This window comes from Schistocerca americana, chromosome 3 (genome assembly GCF_021461395.2).
Source record: "Schistocerca americana isolate TAMUIC-IGC-003095 chromosome 3, iqSchAmer2.1, whole genome shotgun sequence".
NCBI classification, from domain to species: domain Eukaryota; kingdom Metazoa; phylum Arthropoda; class Insecta; order Orthoptera; family Acrididae; genus Schistocerca; species Schistocerca americana.
The window spans coordinates 211,313,450-211,332,565 of NC_060121.1; the positions used below are offsets into that span (position 1 = coordinate 211,313,450).

Consider the following 19,116-nt stretch of genomic DNA (forward strand, 5'->3'; position numbering starts at 1 on the left):
CCTTTTAAGTTTAATAACTTCTTGTGCTCGATCTGGTCCATCATATTTTCCACTTCCGTAGTCTTTCGCGTGGTACGACATATAAAGTCGCTGCAAATTAAATTTCCTAAAAGAATTCAGCGTTTTGTGATATACTAAACATTTTGCAACACCATCTTTTTCTGTAAACAGATGCAATTCCTCCCAATGGGGGTTGAACTGCGAAAGCATGGTTGGGGTTACACAACGGCGACTTGACATCATTCTTAACCAGCGAAGTGACTGTTAGAGCTGATCGTAGTACTTTAAACGTTACACAGTCGGCGCGAATTCAATAGGCACGCTGCGGCCCTATTCAAACGTGCGCGCGCATTTCCCCTCCCTCCCCACCCTCCCTACTCCGCGACCTTCCACCTGCTCGCGAGCACGTGCCTGAGCAGACGCGAGTACTTGCGCTCAAAACCGGCCAGTTGTTCAGCCCTGTCCTAATCTTTCGGATTTATTCTGCAGTTTCACTTCTTCATTATAATTTTTTCTCAATTTTCTTTTCATATTTCGTTTATTTCACTTCCAAACGTCTTTACCCCAGATATCTCAGCATTATTTTCTTCATGCATAAACATGTACTAAATACACATCGAAAACATTGTAGAATTACTTGTTCTATTTTAGTAAAATATTCACTTTTGGTTTGCTATCTTTCGAAAAAATTGCAAGTGCATACTGATTTTCTACTGCCAGCTTAAAATTTAGTTAGAACCAGGATTCTTAGATGAGTATATCCTGCACCACACCCGTATTGTTATAAGAATTTCATAGAAATTCTGTTGGTTCGGCTATTGAAAGTGGATTTAGAACAGCGTTGATATTTAAAGACACTGTCTCAAAATTCCTGCTGTATCATGGGCCTACCCCCACTCTGCCAGCAACACACGGTACATCCAAGTTGAGTGGGCAGCCAGCTCTCTAGCAGATGGCTCTTGGTGGCTGCCACGCTCCACATGGCTCCCAAAAGGCAACCTAAGCACCGTCAAAGGTCACTGGCCCCACAGACCATTTTCTTACATCGGCCACGTGACAGGAAGTAGGACCAGCTGTATTTTGGCGCTCGGACCCTGAGAGCCCAATTCACTCTGCTTCTTGAACAGCCGCCGAATGCAGTCGCGCTCTATCAATCACGAACTCACCACAGAGCCATCGCTACGCTGCCCTAGCAGTCTGTCTTCACATCCCAGAACGTGGCTGTACTTTGGAGAAGACTTGGACTCCTTCTCCGCTACCAGCCAATGGACTCTGTAATACTTCTCTTGATAATTGAGGTGTCAGGTCAGAGGGGTGTTCTGAACACAATTTCGACCCAAAGCAGCTCAATAGGCTGTGCAGTGGAAGGGGTAGGCTAGCTATAGAACAGTGCATCACCATTGACTAGACACTCATTTATTGACCACATAAGTCAGGTATTACCCAAAAGGAACAATCAGTACAAATTACAGAATAATATTCTTTTCCTTTAAGTCACTCAAACATTTAAACAGGCAAATAACAATCATTTAACTGAAAGCCTTTTAAGAAAGCAAGACTAGAAAATTTGAATGATGAGTTAAAATCATATTTAAATAGGCTCTGACCGAGCACATATTTTAAAACTAAATACTTCCTTTAAGGAACCAGTGATCAAAATTAATTACATAATACTCAACAACCATATTACATCCAAGACATTTAAGATTAAACGGTAATATATAACATCAGAGAGCTGCAATCCCAAGTTTTAAGCAGCACGTTTCAGATGGACTGCACTGCAACAGTACAATACGTCCCTCAGAGGATCTCCCCACACAGGAAGTTATTGCCGAAATCGACAAAATATGAACATCATTCCATGTACAGACCTAAAACAAACTAAAAGCTCTCTTAAGTTTGGTACAGTTAATTCCATTTCAACATAACATACATCACAAGTCCAGCCCTAGGACGGCACCGACACCCCACAATTTAGCACGCGAAAAACTACAGCGATGCACTCATCACGTATCCTTAAAAAATCCAAGGACAGAGAGCCGTCCACCCAATAGCGGAACATTTAACCACACGCAGCGTGCGGGTTTTGCGGGATGCTGATCTCGCCCTTAACCTCAACACCAGTTCAAATACTAGTCAGCCTACAATCTTGAACCACCATACACATTCCTTCAGTTACTGCATAGAAAGCCAATGTGATAGGCAAACAGACCAGCATATGATAAAAGCTTAAGCAATTTCCTTACTAGACAACCCTTATGAATAGTAGCCATAATTTTTTTAATTTTTTTAACGTGAGCACACTCACAATCAAAAGACAAACAAAGCCAATCATAAGGACAGTAGCACATAAGCAAGTCGGAATGGTAACTTCTGCTTAGATTGGCTACAAATCAGCACGTGATTTAACACACCAGAGAACAGTGTTTACAACATAACCATCAATACAATAGCAATTTACCCACACGTGTACTCCCCCACGATTTCGATTCGCAAAGCCATAGACAAAACGTGGAGAACGTATCACTTAGACCAACATAATGGTGCTCCCTCAGTTACCCCAAATAACTGACTCCCTTAGTTGCACAGCAAAGAACGAGACCTAATGCAACCACCACAGTTTTCGCCTCTAAATTGTCACAGTACAACTGAGACTCAAACACAAATGTAATTTTACATCACCAGTTCACATATAGTCAATACAAGCGCCTGATTTTCACCCGTTTATAACGGCAGGCAGTAACATCGTACGGAAAAGAGCGTAGACACAAGCTGTTACCAATTCTCTTCTCCGAAAGCAGCCACCGCAACTCTCGGGAACCACTGGGACATCCAATGCACAATCGTTACTCCTTCACACAAATTACAGGACGCCAGCTTCCCGCTGCTTGCTACGGCGCCTTCCGTTAAGAGCCAACTTGTATATCTCCATGCGATAGGTCCGGTCCCACACTCGCTGCGTCAACCCAACAACCGTCTTCCACCACGTCCCGGAGCACACCCCACGCAGGACCTCGCCTCGTTACTCCTCGCGTAGGCCCCAGAGGGCGCTGCTTACCGGCCTGACCGTGGCACTATCGATATGAGCCGCCACGGCTCACTAATTACTGACAAACGCCGGACTTAAACTGCTCCACATCGTTTCTGCTGCGTAACCTTTGGTAAGTTTTCTCGGGTCCTTGTGTATGTTTCTTACTGCCTGTGGTACTGTAATACTGATAATCAACATTCCTACACACAGAGTTCCAACGTTCCAAGATACTTTTGCAATCTCTATCAGAAAAATATTATTTGTGCTCCTAATTACGCAGCTGAAACTACAACCGTAATTTTCCAGAGGGCATGCAGCTTTACGGTATGGTTAAATGATGATGACGTCCTCTTGGGTAAAATATTCCGGAGGTAAAATAGTCCCCCATTCGGATCTCTGGGCGAGGACTACTCAGGAGGTCGTTATCAGGAGAAACCACATTCATGGACAATTTCGAAAAACAGTTCCTAGAAAATGAACACCTCAGTAATGATATTGAATACTGGTACAGATATGTAGATGATGTATTGTGTATGTGGACAGGTACCAACAGACAACTGAACACATTCCTAGAACATCTAAATTCACAACACAAAAACATACAATTCACCATGGAGCTAGGTGAAAAAGCCATTAACTTTTTAGACCTCAACATAGATATCACCACAAATACACATACTTTCAAAATTTACAGAAAACCCACAACAACAGACACAGCAATACCCTCATGTTCATAACACCCAATAACACACAACATGCAGCCTTCCACTCCATGGTACATCGCATCACATCCATACCAATGTCAAAACAGAATTTCCAAACAGAAGTAGACACCAATAAATATATTGCTTATAACAATGGCTATAACCCTGAGTTAATTGACAAAACTCTGCACAAGAAACAAAGAAGGAAAATCTTGCCCTACATTTATGGACCCTCTGCAATAACAACCACACCACAAACAACTGGTGAACTATACCATATCTGGGTAAGCCATCAGACAAACTAGCCAACACTGAAAGCCCAAAACTATAAGACATCATTTTGTGTAAGAGGTACTACAGCTAAACTCCTATTCAACAGCAAGGACAAAACAGATAAATTAAGCAACAGTGGGGTCTACAAAATAACCTGCACTGACAGCAGTAAATTGTACATTGGTCAAACGAGCCAGGCCATATCAACAAGGCTGACTGAACATGAACGCAGCTGGAGATCAAATAAATCAGATCCCACCTTTGCTGAACACTTGCTCAAAGGAGGACACAAATATCAAACACATACAGAAGTGCTACATATAGCCAACAAGGCAGAAAACTCAGCCTACTAGAAGCACTTGAAATTAACAAACACTTGGCCCTAAATCCCCAGCTGGTCCTAAGTGACCAATTGCAACTGAGCACATCTCCACTCTTAAACTTTACGCAAAGTAAACCTGCTACTAACCACAAAGTGTCCCAATAGTGAACAAATTCACACCCCAATATAATGTAATATCCCTTATGTGTTTGCATTCCTAACTGTGATTCAACTGTAACAATGTAACATTTGGTATATATTAATGTACAATTTCCTAATAACAAAATGTAACCGCCAAAGAAAACATCGCTGTTGTACAACTAATAATTAATGTTCAGTGCAACTGTTCACAACAATTACCAAAAAATTGTGAATTTGTAATAATGTGTATTCTAAATAATTCTAATTGTTGTCATACATGGTACTGACAAACCATAAAATGTTATTTATTATGTTAAAGAACAGTTTTACAGAACAAAAAGTCAAAACACCCGTTTTACAATTCCAAAGATAATACCACAACTAAAGATCGTATGTATGTGTGTTGTATCTTAGTCCAGAATGTTTGGTTCGTAAGAACACAAGCTCCTTGTAAACAATAGCCAGTAGTTATCTTCTGGCATCTCAATAACTTGTTTTCCGATTTTAGCCTCAATTTGACACAAAATTCGGCATAGTTTCTGGTGCATCATCTTCCGACGCTGGCAGTAATATCCTTCTCTCCTTTCCATTAGGCGGTGCTACACCATTTTTGCCTTACTTCCCGCACTCCTCACAACTCCTCTCTCTTACGTACCTTGTTGAACTTGCAATCCTAGGGACGACTTAGCCCATATGAGCTGTTATTTCCACTCGTAATATAATGGAAGACGTGAAAACACATTACATGATAAATACACAGAAGTAATGAGAGAAGGTCTTCTTAGTCATACTGTATGGGACGAGTTTACTGGTTTATTCCTTCACGTAATTTAAAGATGTGCATTTGTCATCGTGACTGGACTAAGAGGCCACAGCATTGAGAGTCACTACATTTAAAAAACGAAAGTAAAGTTGTCTCTAATCAGAAGGTTGATTTGAACACTGCAGTATTCTGACATTGTCGTATTGGGGGCGGTTCAAAAATGTTTCGGATGACTCTAAGCACAATGTGACTTAACAAAATGGCTCTGAGCACTATGGGACTTAACATCTATGGTCTTCAGTACTATGTGACCTAACATCTGAGGTCATCAGACACATAGACTTGCAACTACTTAAACCTGACTAACCTAAGGACATCGTACACACCCACGCCCGAGGCAGGATTCGAACCTGCGACCGTAGGAGCAGCGCGGTTCCGGACTGAAGCGCCTAGAACCGCTCGGCCACAACGTTGGGGGCGGTATGGCGTTACATTCTTGCGACGTTGCAACTGAATTACAGTTTAACGTGGACTGTTATTAACGGGGCAAACCGCCAACTTTCGCATTAACAGGTAATTGGCAGAGGTGAAAGAAAGACTCCTGGGAATCAAAAAATGTTCAAATGTGTGTGAAATCTTATGGGACTTAACTGCTAAGGTCGTCAGTCCCTAAGGTTACACACTACTTAACCTAAATTATCCTAAGGACAATCACGCACACCCATGCCCGAGGGAGGACTCGAACCTCCGCCGGGACCAGCCGCACAGTCCATGACTGCAGCGCCTTAGGCCGCTCAGCTAATTCCGCGCGGCCCTGGCAATCACTAGGAGTACAAACTCAGTTCTATTGATTGGAAGCCTAACTTACAGAGCCACTGAGCTAAAGTGGAAAGACCACTGTTAAATAGTAGTAATACCCTCTAGACAGTTGTTACATGGGAAAGTAACCGTTTTACAGGAAACTCTAAATGCATTAAAAACAAATCAGTTGAAAGCGTTACTAAATTTCCAGAAAAGTAAATCAACAACGAAAAATTCTCAGAAAACCACGAAACCTTACACGAGAAAATATTATTCGAGCTATAAATATTATTATATGATATACAGCGTACTTACAGAATGAGTAACCAAATCACTAAAAGATTAATTTAAAAACTAGTTCAAGGAATGATGGAAATAAATGGCCGGACTTAACAAAGATTGATCATCGGGACTCAGTTCGAAACGGGACTCATCAATGAAGTAATTTTACTCCAATCAACGAGATTCCCGACCAAAGACATATCTGGAGACGCCCCGGACGGCGGTGGGATATCAAATTGACTGTCACCCGCCATACGGCCCGACTGCCAGCAATGATGGTCTAGGATGTCATTTCTTTTCATAACAGGGCCCGTTTGGTTGACATCCGTGGCAATCTTACGCCACAGCGGTGCGGTCGTCGAAATTCTACACCCTGTTTAATTGGTCATCATGGCAAGCCATCTTAGGCTTACATTTCAGCAAGATAATGCCCGCCCGCACAGGGCGAGAGTTTCTCCTGCTTGTCTCCGTGGTTGCCAAATCCTGCCTTGACCAAAAAGGTCGCCGGATCCCTCCCCAATGGAGAACGTTTGGAGCATTATGGGCAGGATCCTCCAATCAGCTCGGTATTTTGACAACCTAACGCATCAGTTGGACATAATTGGGCACTGTTCCTCAGGACGACATCCAATAATTCTGTTACTCAGTGCCAACATGTGTTCATGAAAGCTCTGAACACGGCTTCCCCTGAAAGTTACGCCAAAGTTATCAAATACGGGCCTTTGGAAGCGCAATCTGAATGGAGCAACAACATTTAGAATGTGGCAGAACTCTGCCAAACGCAGCTATCGGCTGTTATGAAGTAACTGTGAGGATTTAGATTCGAACACTGACTACAAACATTGTACAACAACGTTTCGTCATAAGTGTGGTTGAAAAGAGTTACTAATCTATAAACTGATGGTGTGGAGAAACTGCACTCCGCTGACGCAGTTTCTACAAGTGTGTGGCTCACAGAACTGTATCACGTAGACTTAAAACATTAAGAAAAAGAACAGCAAACGCATTGCGTAATTAATTGATATGGCCGACAAAGAACATGCAACGTAAGTGAAAGGAGCACGTTTCCTTAACGCAACTCAAACCTTTTGGGTCATATTGAAAGAGGTGATATTGTTTCCACAAGCGATTATATTGACTTAGGCAGCCAATTCTCGGAAATGCATATTTATTGTGTTATGGACATACACAGTGTACATCGTATAACAACAACGTAGCTCTCTGGCTCTGAGCACTATGCGACTTAACTTCTGAGGTCATCAGTCGCCTAGAACTTAGAACTAATTAAACCTAACTAACCTAAGGACATCACACACATTCATGCCCGAGGCAGGAATCGAATCTGTGACCGTAGCGGTCTCTCGGCTCCAGACTGCAGCGCCTAGAACCGCACGGCCACTCCGGCCGGCCAACAACGTAGCTCATAGTAACTGTTCAAAGTGACGACCCGCAGTTTCATTGCACTTATTTCAAGGCGCGTGAAGTTCTGCCGCACTCTCTCAGAAACGAAGCGCGCGCACACTGTAATCTTTGTCAAATGATTTTACAGAAACTATTCAGCAAGAATATTTCATTTTTACCTTGCTTGTAGCGCTATATGTCAGCCTCGTGGTGAAGTGCCCAACATCTCTCTAATGGTTATACTTATTGTGGTATGTACATTTTAGTAAGATGCTACGCAAAAATCGAAAAGCTTGCAATGAAAAATGCGGGTCGCTATGATTTTGCGTTTGGTGCGTATCACAGCACATGAAATTTAGCTAAAATGTTGAAATTTTGTTTCGACTTGCGAGGAGGCTTATCTGCCTCCGATCTCGAGAAAATGGATTCTATATAGCGCGCTCACTTCCGACCTCACGCCCACAAGGATGAAATACTCACATCATCTCTCATATCTCCGAAACTGCTCGAGTCATCGAAACGAACGTTTGGCGAACGATAGCACATAAGGAGGAGAGTATTTTGCCAATTCGTAAACAAACGGAACGTTCTTATCTACGGCGACATATCAGTAGTTATACTTCCTTTTTTATTTTATTCACTCCAGTGACTAATTTTTTAAGAGTTGTCGTCAGTTAGCGAAACAAGAGTCTCCTAGTATGAAAATAAACATGAAATTTCTTCTATTATCTTCCTGCAAACCGACACTACGAGGTTTTTTGTAAGCTATTGAGCTCTCTGATTGCCAATTACTAGTTTAATGAGGCACTCTGTTTTAGAATTCTGTCGCAATAGCTGCTGCAAGATGAGTTTGTGCAAATTACACAGTGTTTTGACAAAGGAAGTGCAATTAAACCTGTCAACAAGAGAAATGTAGCCGTTACTCATAAATGGTGACGCTTCTTCGAATGAGAAAAGGTTAACAAAAATACTGCCAATTCTGTTGGAATTTTGGTTGAATCCCCGTAACCCATCGTATTTTTAACACTGAGCGACTAGAATGGGAACATACCAAAGGATTTTATTCCATTTCTTGATCTGCGCAGTATTAAAATAATGACGAGCGCTCCCTTCAAGCGGAATGATAATGTGAGATACTGGTTACTCAACTACGGTTTGCCAAACTGACAACGTCTGATTCGCGAATAAAATAGTTGTTACTGAGAAAAGTAAAACGATTGATCTGTCGCACAACACAATGGTCAATGTATTGTCAGCAACGGATAATAATGCGCGCCACAGGAGTGCGGAATCTAGTCATGTGTGCCTTGTGAGCTGGAGTTCGAAAAACTTTGTCATGAAAGTAGATCTGCCTTTTTCAGCAGTACATTTCAACAAATTAAATGTATCTAATCACCACACCTATGCAGGATATTACCAAATTCGTAATAATACCTACCACTTTTCTCCATTTTTGTAGTCGGTTGTATAATTAGTTTATTAATGCTGATAATGTGCATGCAACAATTGAAATGCTTTTTCTAATCACGGAGAGCCAATTAAAATATTGTCATTTGTGACTACTTTTTGACTGTTTCTAGCTTGCAGTGGAAATGTAATGTCCACATGTACATAGTATAATGTCTCTTATTTCATCCATATCCAAGTAACGATAGTGAAACTTACGTACTTCATGTCTTGGACGCTTTTTACCATAAGCACAAAGGGGTCATATCTGTGGAAATTATGCCTTTTTGCAACAGATCGTAGAGATACGTCAGGATAACAGGCAGCAAGAAGATAACCTTGTTTTACTTTCCTGCCTTGCTCCTAAATCATGTACAAGGGCCTCTCAGCGCATCTTCTGCCGCGTAGTCCATCTGGCATCAAGTACACCCTCGTGCATGTTTTCTGACATTTGATGAATGCATTAACAGTAATAGCGATTACATTTGAAATAATAAACAGTTTACTGACTTTTTCCCATATTTCTCGTTTTGATTTGACTGTCCTTTATATTTAAAATTTTATGCTAGACCTTATGCCAGTCAAGGGTACTCCTAAATCTCGAGTAGTTTTTGAACTCCTGTTTCAGGCAGTATGATAAGTAGCTCATCACAATCGGTTTAGTCATAGAACTTTCTAAAAGCTACGAAGATAGGTACATACTGTGTTCCTACTATTCTTCTTCCTCTTCTCGGTTGAGACAAATAAGACGACGTGCCAACTCTAATTCCTTATTCGTTGCTCTTTCCTTTTCTTCCGTTATTCTTCCATCTGTTCACTATGTTTTCCTTCGTATTTTCCGAGCACTTCAGATCAAATTTCACCACTCACTTATCTTGGAATCAGTTCGTATTCAACACCTTTTTCCTGAACATTTATCCATCAGTTCCTTCTCCAGCCTCCGTATTGTTTTCCTTTGTCCTATTTTACGTCGTGGTTGCAAATACTCGTTGACGTTTTATTCCACAAATATTTGAAGATCTTTTTGTTTATTCTACTTCCTTACAGTTGATATAAACGTACAAAAAGTCGTACTCTCCTCTTATTATTACTTTGTAAGGGTTTTCTATGTATCGATAAATTGCATAGTTGCTTCGTAATTTTCAGACTTTCATAGTTTTCTTGGACCTAATGTTTTCCTGGTGATTTGCCTTTTTAGTATTTTTTATTTATCTAAATTGCAGTTCAGTGCTAACCATTCGCTCACATGTAGACATTCCAACTTCATTGTTGCATTGTAATACCTTAGTCTTGCTTAAGAGACACTCATTATTTACTCCAGAGATCTTTAGTTAAACCAAATGAACTTCCAATGTTATGTATCCATTCCTCCACAGCAGCTTCCTCCAAACGGTTTCCTTGGAGTACCTCTCCAAGATATTTAAATTCCTTAGCCTTCTCTGTTTGCTCAGTACTTTTTTTCACTATACGTTAAAAAATTTGTGTTTTCTGCAGAAATTCTTAAGCCAGTCATAATGACTACTTCTTGTATTACAGCACATTTTCAGAATGTGTAGCAAAGTCATCTACAAATGCGAGACGATTTATTCCAATATATTTGCTTCCTCTTCCTAGTCATATGTCAAGAATTGTACTACTTCAAATTCCCAGTGTTTGTTTCTAGAACACAAATAAAAACAATTGAGGATAGTCCATTGCCTTGCAGTACACCTGTGTTTAGTTCGAAGGTCTGACATACTTCTCCCATACACATAGCTTTAGCTACTGTGTGTGTAAGTGTTTGCCGAACTATATTTGCTAATTTACACTTTTCACTGAATTCTGAGGTTATTTCATCTATAGCTATAATAATATTAATAATAAATGTTCAGATGTGTGTGAAATCTTATGGGACTTAACAGCTAAGGTCTTCAGTCCCTAAGCTTACACACTACTTAAACTAAATTACCCTAAGGACAAACACACACACCCGTGCCCGAGGGAGGACTCCAACCTCCGCCGGGACCAACCGCACAGTCCATGACCGCAGTGCCTTAGACCATATTAATAACAAATATTTTAATATTATTATTATTATTATTATTATTATTATTATTATTATTATTATTATTATTATTATTATTGCCGGCCTCTATGGCGAAGTGGTTCTAGTCGCTTCAGTCCTGAACCGCGCTGCTGCAACGGTCGCAGGTTAGAATCCTGCCTCGGGCATGGATGTGTGTGATGTCCTTAGGTTAGTTAGGTTTATTTAGTTCTAAGTCTAGGGGACTGATGACAACAGGTGTTAAGCCCCATAGTGCTTAGAGCCATTTGAACCATTTGAACTATTATTATAAGACTGGGGTGGTAAGGACTCAGTGACGAGGGTGACAAAACGCATTTGTGCTCTGGCCTAGTTCCGGTCGGTGTCGTGTTGGGACGATGCGAAGTTCCATCTGCGCTAGAGACTGGGCTGTCGGCAGCTGCCCGGCTTACTGTGCCCCATGTTGCAGCGCTGCCGCACGAGGGCCCGGAGATCTCCGGAGAGGTGGGCGGTGTGTTCCGGCAGGGCGACGTGCTCGCCCTCAACTGCACCTCCGGGCGGTCCTCTCCGCCGGCCAGGATCCGCTGGTTCGTCAACGACCGCCAGGTGGGTCTCTTCTGCAGCTTTCTGTAGAGCACTGCCTCGTACTGGTAGCTGGTTGTAGCACGCTGAGGTGGTAAAACACATAGGGCAGCGACGTGCTCATACACATCGCGTACGCAAGGTACGAAAGGGCAGTGCATTATCAGAGCTGTCATTTACACTACTGGCCATTAAAATTGCCACATCACGAATATGGCGTGCTACAGACGCGAAATTTAACCGACAGGAAGAAGATGCTGTGATATGCAAATGATTAGCTTTTCAGAGCATTCACACAAGGTTGGCGCCGATGGCGACACCTGCAACGTGATGGCATGAGGAAAGTTTCCAACCGATTTCTCATACACAAACAGCAGTTGACCGGCGTTGCCCGGTGAAACGTTGTTCTGATGCCTCGGGTAAGGATGAGAAATGTGTACCATCACGTTTCCAACTTTGATAAAGGTCGGATTGTAGCCTATCGTGATTGCAGTTTATTGTATCGCGACATTGCTGCTCGCGTTGGTCGCGATCTTATGACTGTTAGCAGGTTATGGAATCGGTGGGTTCAGGGGGGTAATACGGAATGCCGTATCCCAACGGCCTCGTATCACTAGCAGTCGAGATGACAGGCATCTTATCCGAATGACTGTAACGGATCGCGCAGCCACGTCTCGATCCCTGAGTCAACAGATGGGGACGTTTGCAAGACAACAACCATCTGCACGACACTTCCACGACGTTTTCAGCAGCGTGGAATATCAGCTCGGAGACCATGGCTGCGGTTACCCTTGACGCTGCATCACAGACAGGAGCGCCTGCGATGGTGTACTCAACGACGAACAGGGTGCACGAATGGCAAAACGTCATTTTTTCGGATGAATCCAGGTTCTGTTTACAGCTCACAACAACCTCTGAAAGACTACACTGGTGCAAATCTGCAACACACCAGATTACTTTAAACTAAAAATTTTGACAACTCACTCAAACACATAAACTATGCAACCCGCGTGAGGGGTGGAAATGGTACAAAACACTCACACACACAAAAATAAAATTAGTTGCCACCGAAAGTGCAACTTGTTTTTAAAATAAAACTCTTACCGTGGAAGGGTGGCAACTTTATATACTAAAATGACCATTTAAATAAAAACCCATGAAATGCAGTCTTACATAAAATGTACAAACATGCTCTACATTACACATATACCGCCTCTCAAGATGATAGGCAAGATAAAAACATATTTCAGGAATTCGGCCTTTACACCTTAAGCAATAAATTCGTTAACACCGAATCCGACAAACATGACAGAGGCAGCTATTAACGTACGGCAGACCGACATACAGACAAACACTAACTGCCTAACAAATGCGGACGACAGACAGACGAGCAAGCTGGAGACGAGAGACTGACAAAAAAAAATTGGAATTTAACAAGTAAATGAAACTTTTGTGGATTGGCATGAGAACCTACCCACTAATGGTAGAGGAAGCCGAAAGCCACGCGTTTAAGCTCACGCAGGCTGGCGTGAGGTCTGGAACAGGACAAGGAAATGAGAACTTAGAAAAACGGAGGTAACTGGTAGAATACTTAACTTTAATCCATTAATGTTGAACGTAGCTCTTGTCTGTACATTCTTTACATTATCAATAGCAACTGATAATGGCGCCTTGCTAGGTCGTAGCAAATGACGTAGCTGAAGGCTATGCTAACTATCGTCTCGGCAAATGAGAGTGTATTTTGTCAGTGAACCATCGCTAGCAAAGTCGGTTGTACAACTGGGGCGAGTTCTAGGAAGTCTTTCTAGGCCTGCCGTGTGGCGGCGCTCGGTCTGCAATCACTGATAGTGGCGACACACAGGTCCGACGTATACTAATGGACCGCGGCCGATTTAAAGGCTACTACCTAGCAAGTGTGGTGTCTGGCGGTGACACCACAGAAACAACATATCACGAATCACTTCTAGTACTCTGCGATGTCTGGCGAAGACCTGGCGCAGCCGGTCTCCCGTCTCACGGTGTCGCAGCTCGCCCCGGTCAGACCGATGTCGTTGGTTGACTCCTGATGCTCTCGTGTCGGCCGCGAAGCCACTGCCCCTCGCTATACGGCGCGGCCCACTGGACTGACGTGGCGACCTCACATGCGCCGACGCTCAAGACGGGCAAGTCATCTTGTGTCGCAGTGTGCGACCGACCAACCGATCGATCCAACCGCCAATGACCATTGCCTGAACAAATTGGAGCAAACTGGCGGCCTGACACATACTAGCACTCCGGACGGCAGACACACAATCACTGCCCCATACTGACCCGGCTGACCAACTAACTAGACTCGCCGACTCAGACTGACTGACTCACCGACTGCCGAGCTCATAGCGGCCCTTAAATGCACGTGAACAGGCAACTTTTTCCCTTTCGCACCAGAGGGAGACACCAAAGCTGCAATTGCCACAGCGGTGATACCGCCAGAAACGGAAGGCGACTGCTTTACACTACGTGCTGCGCCGCGCTCTTCAAAACAGCAAATTTTACCACGGCTCACACTAGATGTAGACAGCTGAAGTACACTGATTCCATCTTGGGGTGATAGGGTGGCGGCAGGAAGGGCATCGAGCCACCCCTTCAAGTTAACCTTGTCAAATACGTTGTAACCACGCCGACCCTGTGAAAATTGTAGAACAAAGGCGTAAGCGAAAAAAAAAAATCACTTTGATTAACTATAAATTGTGTTGCGGGATGTGGTCTGAGCAAGTATCACTAGGGAGTACAGTGGTGCAGAGAGAGCATGTTTTCTAACAAGAATCTTCGAAAACTCAAGAACGCCCACTCCGACCTACTAAAACTCAAAAAATGTAGAGTCATTAACAAAAACTTCTACACCACGTGAAAGCACATAAAATGTCCCACATGCGGTTGCTGAAACGTTCAGTTTTCTCATAAGAGGGAAGGAAGCAAAGGGAAAAGTGCGAAAAATGTCTTCTGTGCCCTGTAGCCAAACAAAACTTTCTTTACTTCTTGGAGATCTCCCTTCATTCGTCATTATTCCCAAAAAGTCCTATCTATACCTCGTTTCTGTATTCTATTCATATTTCTTTCAAAAATTTCTCATTGTACAATACTCATTTTGTCCCAAATCTTTTTCATATAACTTCTCAATGCATTCTTTCCCTATTCTCCATAGTCAGTTTCTTATATAGTCTACCCCCTACTAAGCTAACTTAAATCTACTGAGCTCAGATACATATATTAAAGGACGAGGTAATGCAGCAGTACAAAACAATTAACATAAACAGCAATGACAAAAAATGCAAATTGGCAAAGCAAGCAGCATTATAGAAATTAGCAAAGCAAATACAACTAATATGAGGCAATGAGCAGCAACAAGAACATAAATCAGTAGTAAAACTAGCTAAATACAATGCCTGGCAAACAGTAGCAGAAAATGCAATAACTTATACCTAAACATGACAAAGCTCATGCAGAAAAAATATTACAGTAAAAATGGCCATGCCTAATACCTGCGTCACAACTTAACACTAGAGTGATGCATCACGAGAACTTACTCTAGCAGACAAGTTACCAAACCGTTAAAAAATTATTTTTGCAATTCCTGTGAAGGGAAATGCCTATCTGTGCTCTCTTTTCGACGAAAGTAAATCATAAAATTATTCTTTACTGGGTCTGTAGACAGAAAATAGTGATATTAGTACATCTATTAAATTTTATTTTAACCAATGCTGCAGTGCAGCTAGAAACTAGATATTAAACGAAATGAGCAAGTATATACAAAGCAATGTGTGAAACGTAATTCACTAGGCAAATGGCGTCTCCCAAGGCAGTAAAAAATTTCTTAACTAGAAAGACAATAGATGTAAAAATGTTTCTCATCATTTCATTAGGCAATTTAGTAAATATCATAAATTAAGAACTCCACAGTGAAATTATATGTTTTCAAGTTTGAGCGTGTCGCATTTGCGATGCTTTCTACAAAGAAATGACAACAATGCAAACTAACCACAGACTGCACACAGCACAGCCAGTGATTTTCATACAGAGCGCTATGTGGCGTTACCAATATAAAAACCTAAACAGCCTACTTACACGGGGTGCCATTGGTTACACGTCTCGGGCACCTCTTGTTCACATTGACGGCGCTTTGAACAGTGGACGTTACGTTTCAGACCTGTTACGACGCGTGCCTCTACCTTTCATTCGATCCCTGCGAAACCCTACATTTCAGCAGGATAATGCACGACCGCATGTTGCATGTCCTGTACGGGCCTTTCCGGATACCGAAAATGTTCGACTGCTGCCCTAGCCAGCACTTTCTCCAGATATCTCACCAACTGAAAACGTCTGGTGAATGGTGGCCGTGCAACTGGCTCGTCGCAATATGCCAGTCACTACTCTTGATGAACTGTGGTATCGTGTTGAAGCTGCATGGGTAGCTGTACCTCTACACGCCATCCAAGTTCTGTTTGACTCAATGCCCAGGGGTATGAAGGCCGTTATTACGGCCAGAGGTGGTTGTTCTGGGTACTAATTTCTCAGGATCTATACACCCAAATTGCGTTAAAATGTAATCACATGTCAGTTGTAGTATAATATATTTGTCCAATGAATACACGTTTATCATCTGCATTTCTTCCTGGTGTAGCAATTTTAATGGCCAGTAGTGTCGTAGAATCGTACGTCACGGCACGGCGGAAAGAAGACGTTAGATGGGAAGTTTATTCCAGTGACTCGTAACGGAACAGGGTTCCCCATTTCATGCATAAGATTCTAAAAGATGTTTCTTTCGTAGAGACATCAGTAGGGTTTCCTTATTGCGTATCGGATATATTTTTGACATTGTAAGTGTTAGATAAGAATACGTCTCCGAAATGTTTGTGCGGACAGTCGAGCTGCAAGTCTGAAAAATTGTAATAAAATTTATTCTTTCGAAATTGATAGCAGTTTCATCCTATTTTAGTACCAGCACTGCTGTCATGAATAATGTACTTCGAATGACAATAACGTTTGGCGGATCATGGATACGGTCTTCTGGACTATTTTGTGACGGATCTACAACACCGGAGGTAAATGACTATCAACATAATGGCGCCCAAAATTTTATCATCAGAGACAAATTTCAAATCTTCACGTTGAAGATGAGTGATTATTGCAGTCAGAAAAGGACAATCTCAAAAAATGAAATTTACACTTTGGAATACGATCTCCACTTTACGGATTTTTTCTTACGTGTTGGAACTGCTGATAAGGCGAAAAATTTCAGTATCTCTAGAATTACCTTTACACGTCTTACTGCATTGTAATAAGGGAAGTACTGAGCTAATTTTCACTAAGGTAAACGTTGAAAAATTAAACATAAAAAAGATTATAAATAAAAGTGTGTAAACCCAACTTCACACAGCATCCAACCACAAAAAATAAAAAAATCACAAGTAATTTAGGTACGTGTCCGACGTGATTATAGCTGCACGACGGAATTAACAGACTTTGAATGCAGAATGGTGCTTAAAGTTAGGCACATGGGTCATCCCATTTCGGAAATCATTGCGGAATTCAATATTCCGAGACCAACAGTGCCAAGAGGTGCCAGGAACACCATATTTCAGGCGTTATCTCCCACCACGGACAGAGCCGATGGCCTTCACTTAGCGACCGAGAGCAGCAAAGTTTGCGTAGAGTTGTCAGTGCTAAGAGACAATCAACAGTGCGTGAAGCAAGTGCAGAAATCGATGAGGGACATACGTGGAACGCATCCGTTACGAAAGCGAGGCGGCATGTGGCGTTAATGGGCTATGGCCGCAGACAACCGGCGCGACTCACTTTATTAACACCATATCTTCCGAAGCACCTCTCTTGGCTCGTGACGATAATTGTGGAACTGTAAACGGAAAATTGGAAATTTGTGGTAAGGTCTTATGGGACCAAACTGCTGAAGTCATCGGTCCCTAAGGTTACAGATTACTTAATCTGAAACTAACTTATCCTAAGGACAACACACACACCCATGCCCGAGGGAGGACTCTAACCCCCGACGTGGGAGGGGAAGGGGGGGGGGGGAGCCCCGGCAACCGTGACACGACGCCCAGACCGCGCGGTGAACTCTAAACGACTGGAAAACCATGGCCTAGTCAGATGAGTCCCGATATCAGTTGGTAAGAGCTGATGGTAGTGTTCGGGTGTGGCGCAGACTCCACGAAGCCATGGACACAACTTATCAACAAGGCACTGTTCAAACTGATGCTGGCTCCATAATGGTGTGGACCGTGTTTACACCAATCATTGACTGGAAATGGTTATGTGCGGCAACTAGGAGCCCATTGGCAGCCGTTCATATACCTCTTGTACCAAAACAACGATGGAATTTTTATGAATGGCAATGCGTCATGTCAGGAGGCTACATTTGTTCGAGGCTGATTTGAACATTCTGGATAATTCGAGCGAATGAGTTGCTACCCAGATCGACCGACACGAATCACATCGAAAATTTATGTGACATAATCGAGTGTCCAGTTCGTGCGCAAAATTCTGCACCTGCAACACTTTTGAAATTGTGGACGGCTATAAACATGGCTCAGTACTTCCGCAGGGAACTTCCCACGACCTGTTGAGTCTACGCCACGTCGAACTGCCGCACTACGCTGCGCGAAACGACGTCCGACACGATATTGGGAGGTGTCCCTTGTCTTTTGTCATCTCAGTATATAATCAGCAGAAATCCTGCTTTGCGGTAGGTGAAATTGTGAATGGGAGGTCTTGTAATTGACACAAAATTTACTCACTTTCAATAAATATGTCCACCCGACGCTCCTGTAATCTCTCATTCGTCGTTACATGCTACTTATAATCAAATCCAATTCAACACTTCCAATCCATCCGCAGACGTATCCCGAGGAATTCGTCCTGAGTCCTCTGCACGATCTGATCAGAAGGATTGCGGAATTGACCACCAGCTGTCATTAGAGGCGGACTCGCCTGTATAAAAGAAGCTAAAAAAAAGCAGTAACAGCAGGATATATAGGGTCTGTCATAATTAATGGCGTAAACGCATACAGTTGAAAATACACGATACTAGAAGCAAAAAAGTCTCAGTAAACATAGGGTCGAAAATGCATACTTTATTAGCTATGAGCAATTTTTCATCTTCGATACTGTGAAACAAATCTCTTTTACTGCAAGTTCTTTGTCTTCCATATTTTGGGAAGTGGTAGTACGGACCAAAACAAGAAAAAAAAATGTCCAGTAAGCATGTGCTCGAAAATGCATTCCTTAAGACCTGTGGCACTTGTTTATCTTTGCTACTTTGAAACACAGCTCTTCTAATGATCGAGCTCTCGT

At 42.5% G+C, this 19,116-nt stretch overlaps 1 protein-coding gene across 1 annotated transcript in view; it reads left to right on the forward strand.

Moving 5' to 3' along the window:
* LOC124605979 (cell adhesion molecule 2-like) overlaps window positions 1–19,116 on the forward strand; it is a 211,977-nt gene that overhangs the window by 143,701 nt on the left and 49,160 nt on the right. The window contains exon 4 of the mRNA XM_047137943.1: window positions 11,657–11,793. Within this exon, the coding sequence (XP_046993899.1) occupies window positions 11,657–11,793 (137 nt within the window). The remainder of the gene's footprint in view (window positions 1–11,656; window positions 11,794–19,116) is intronic.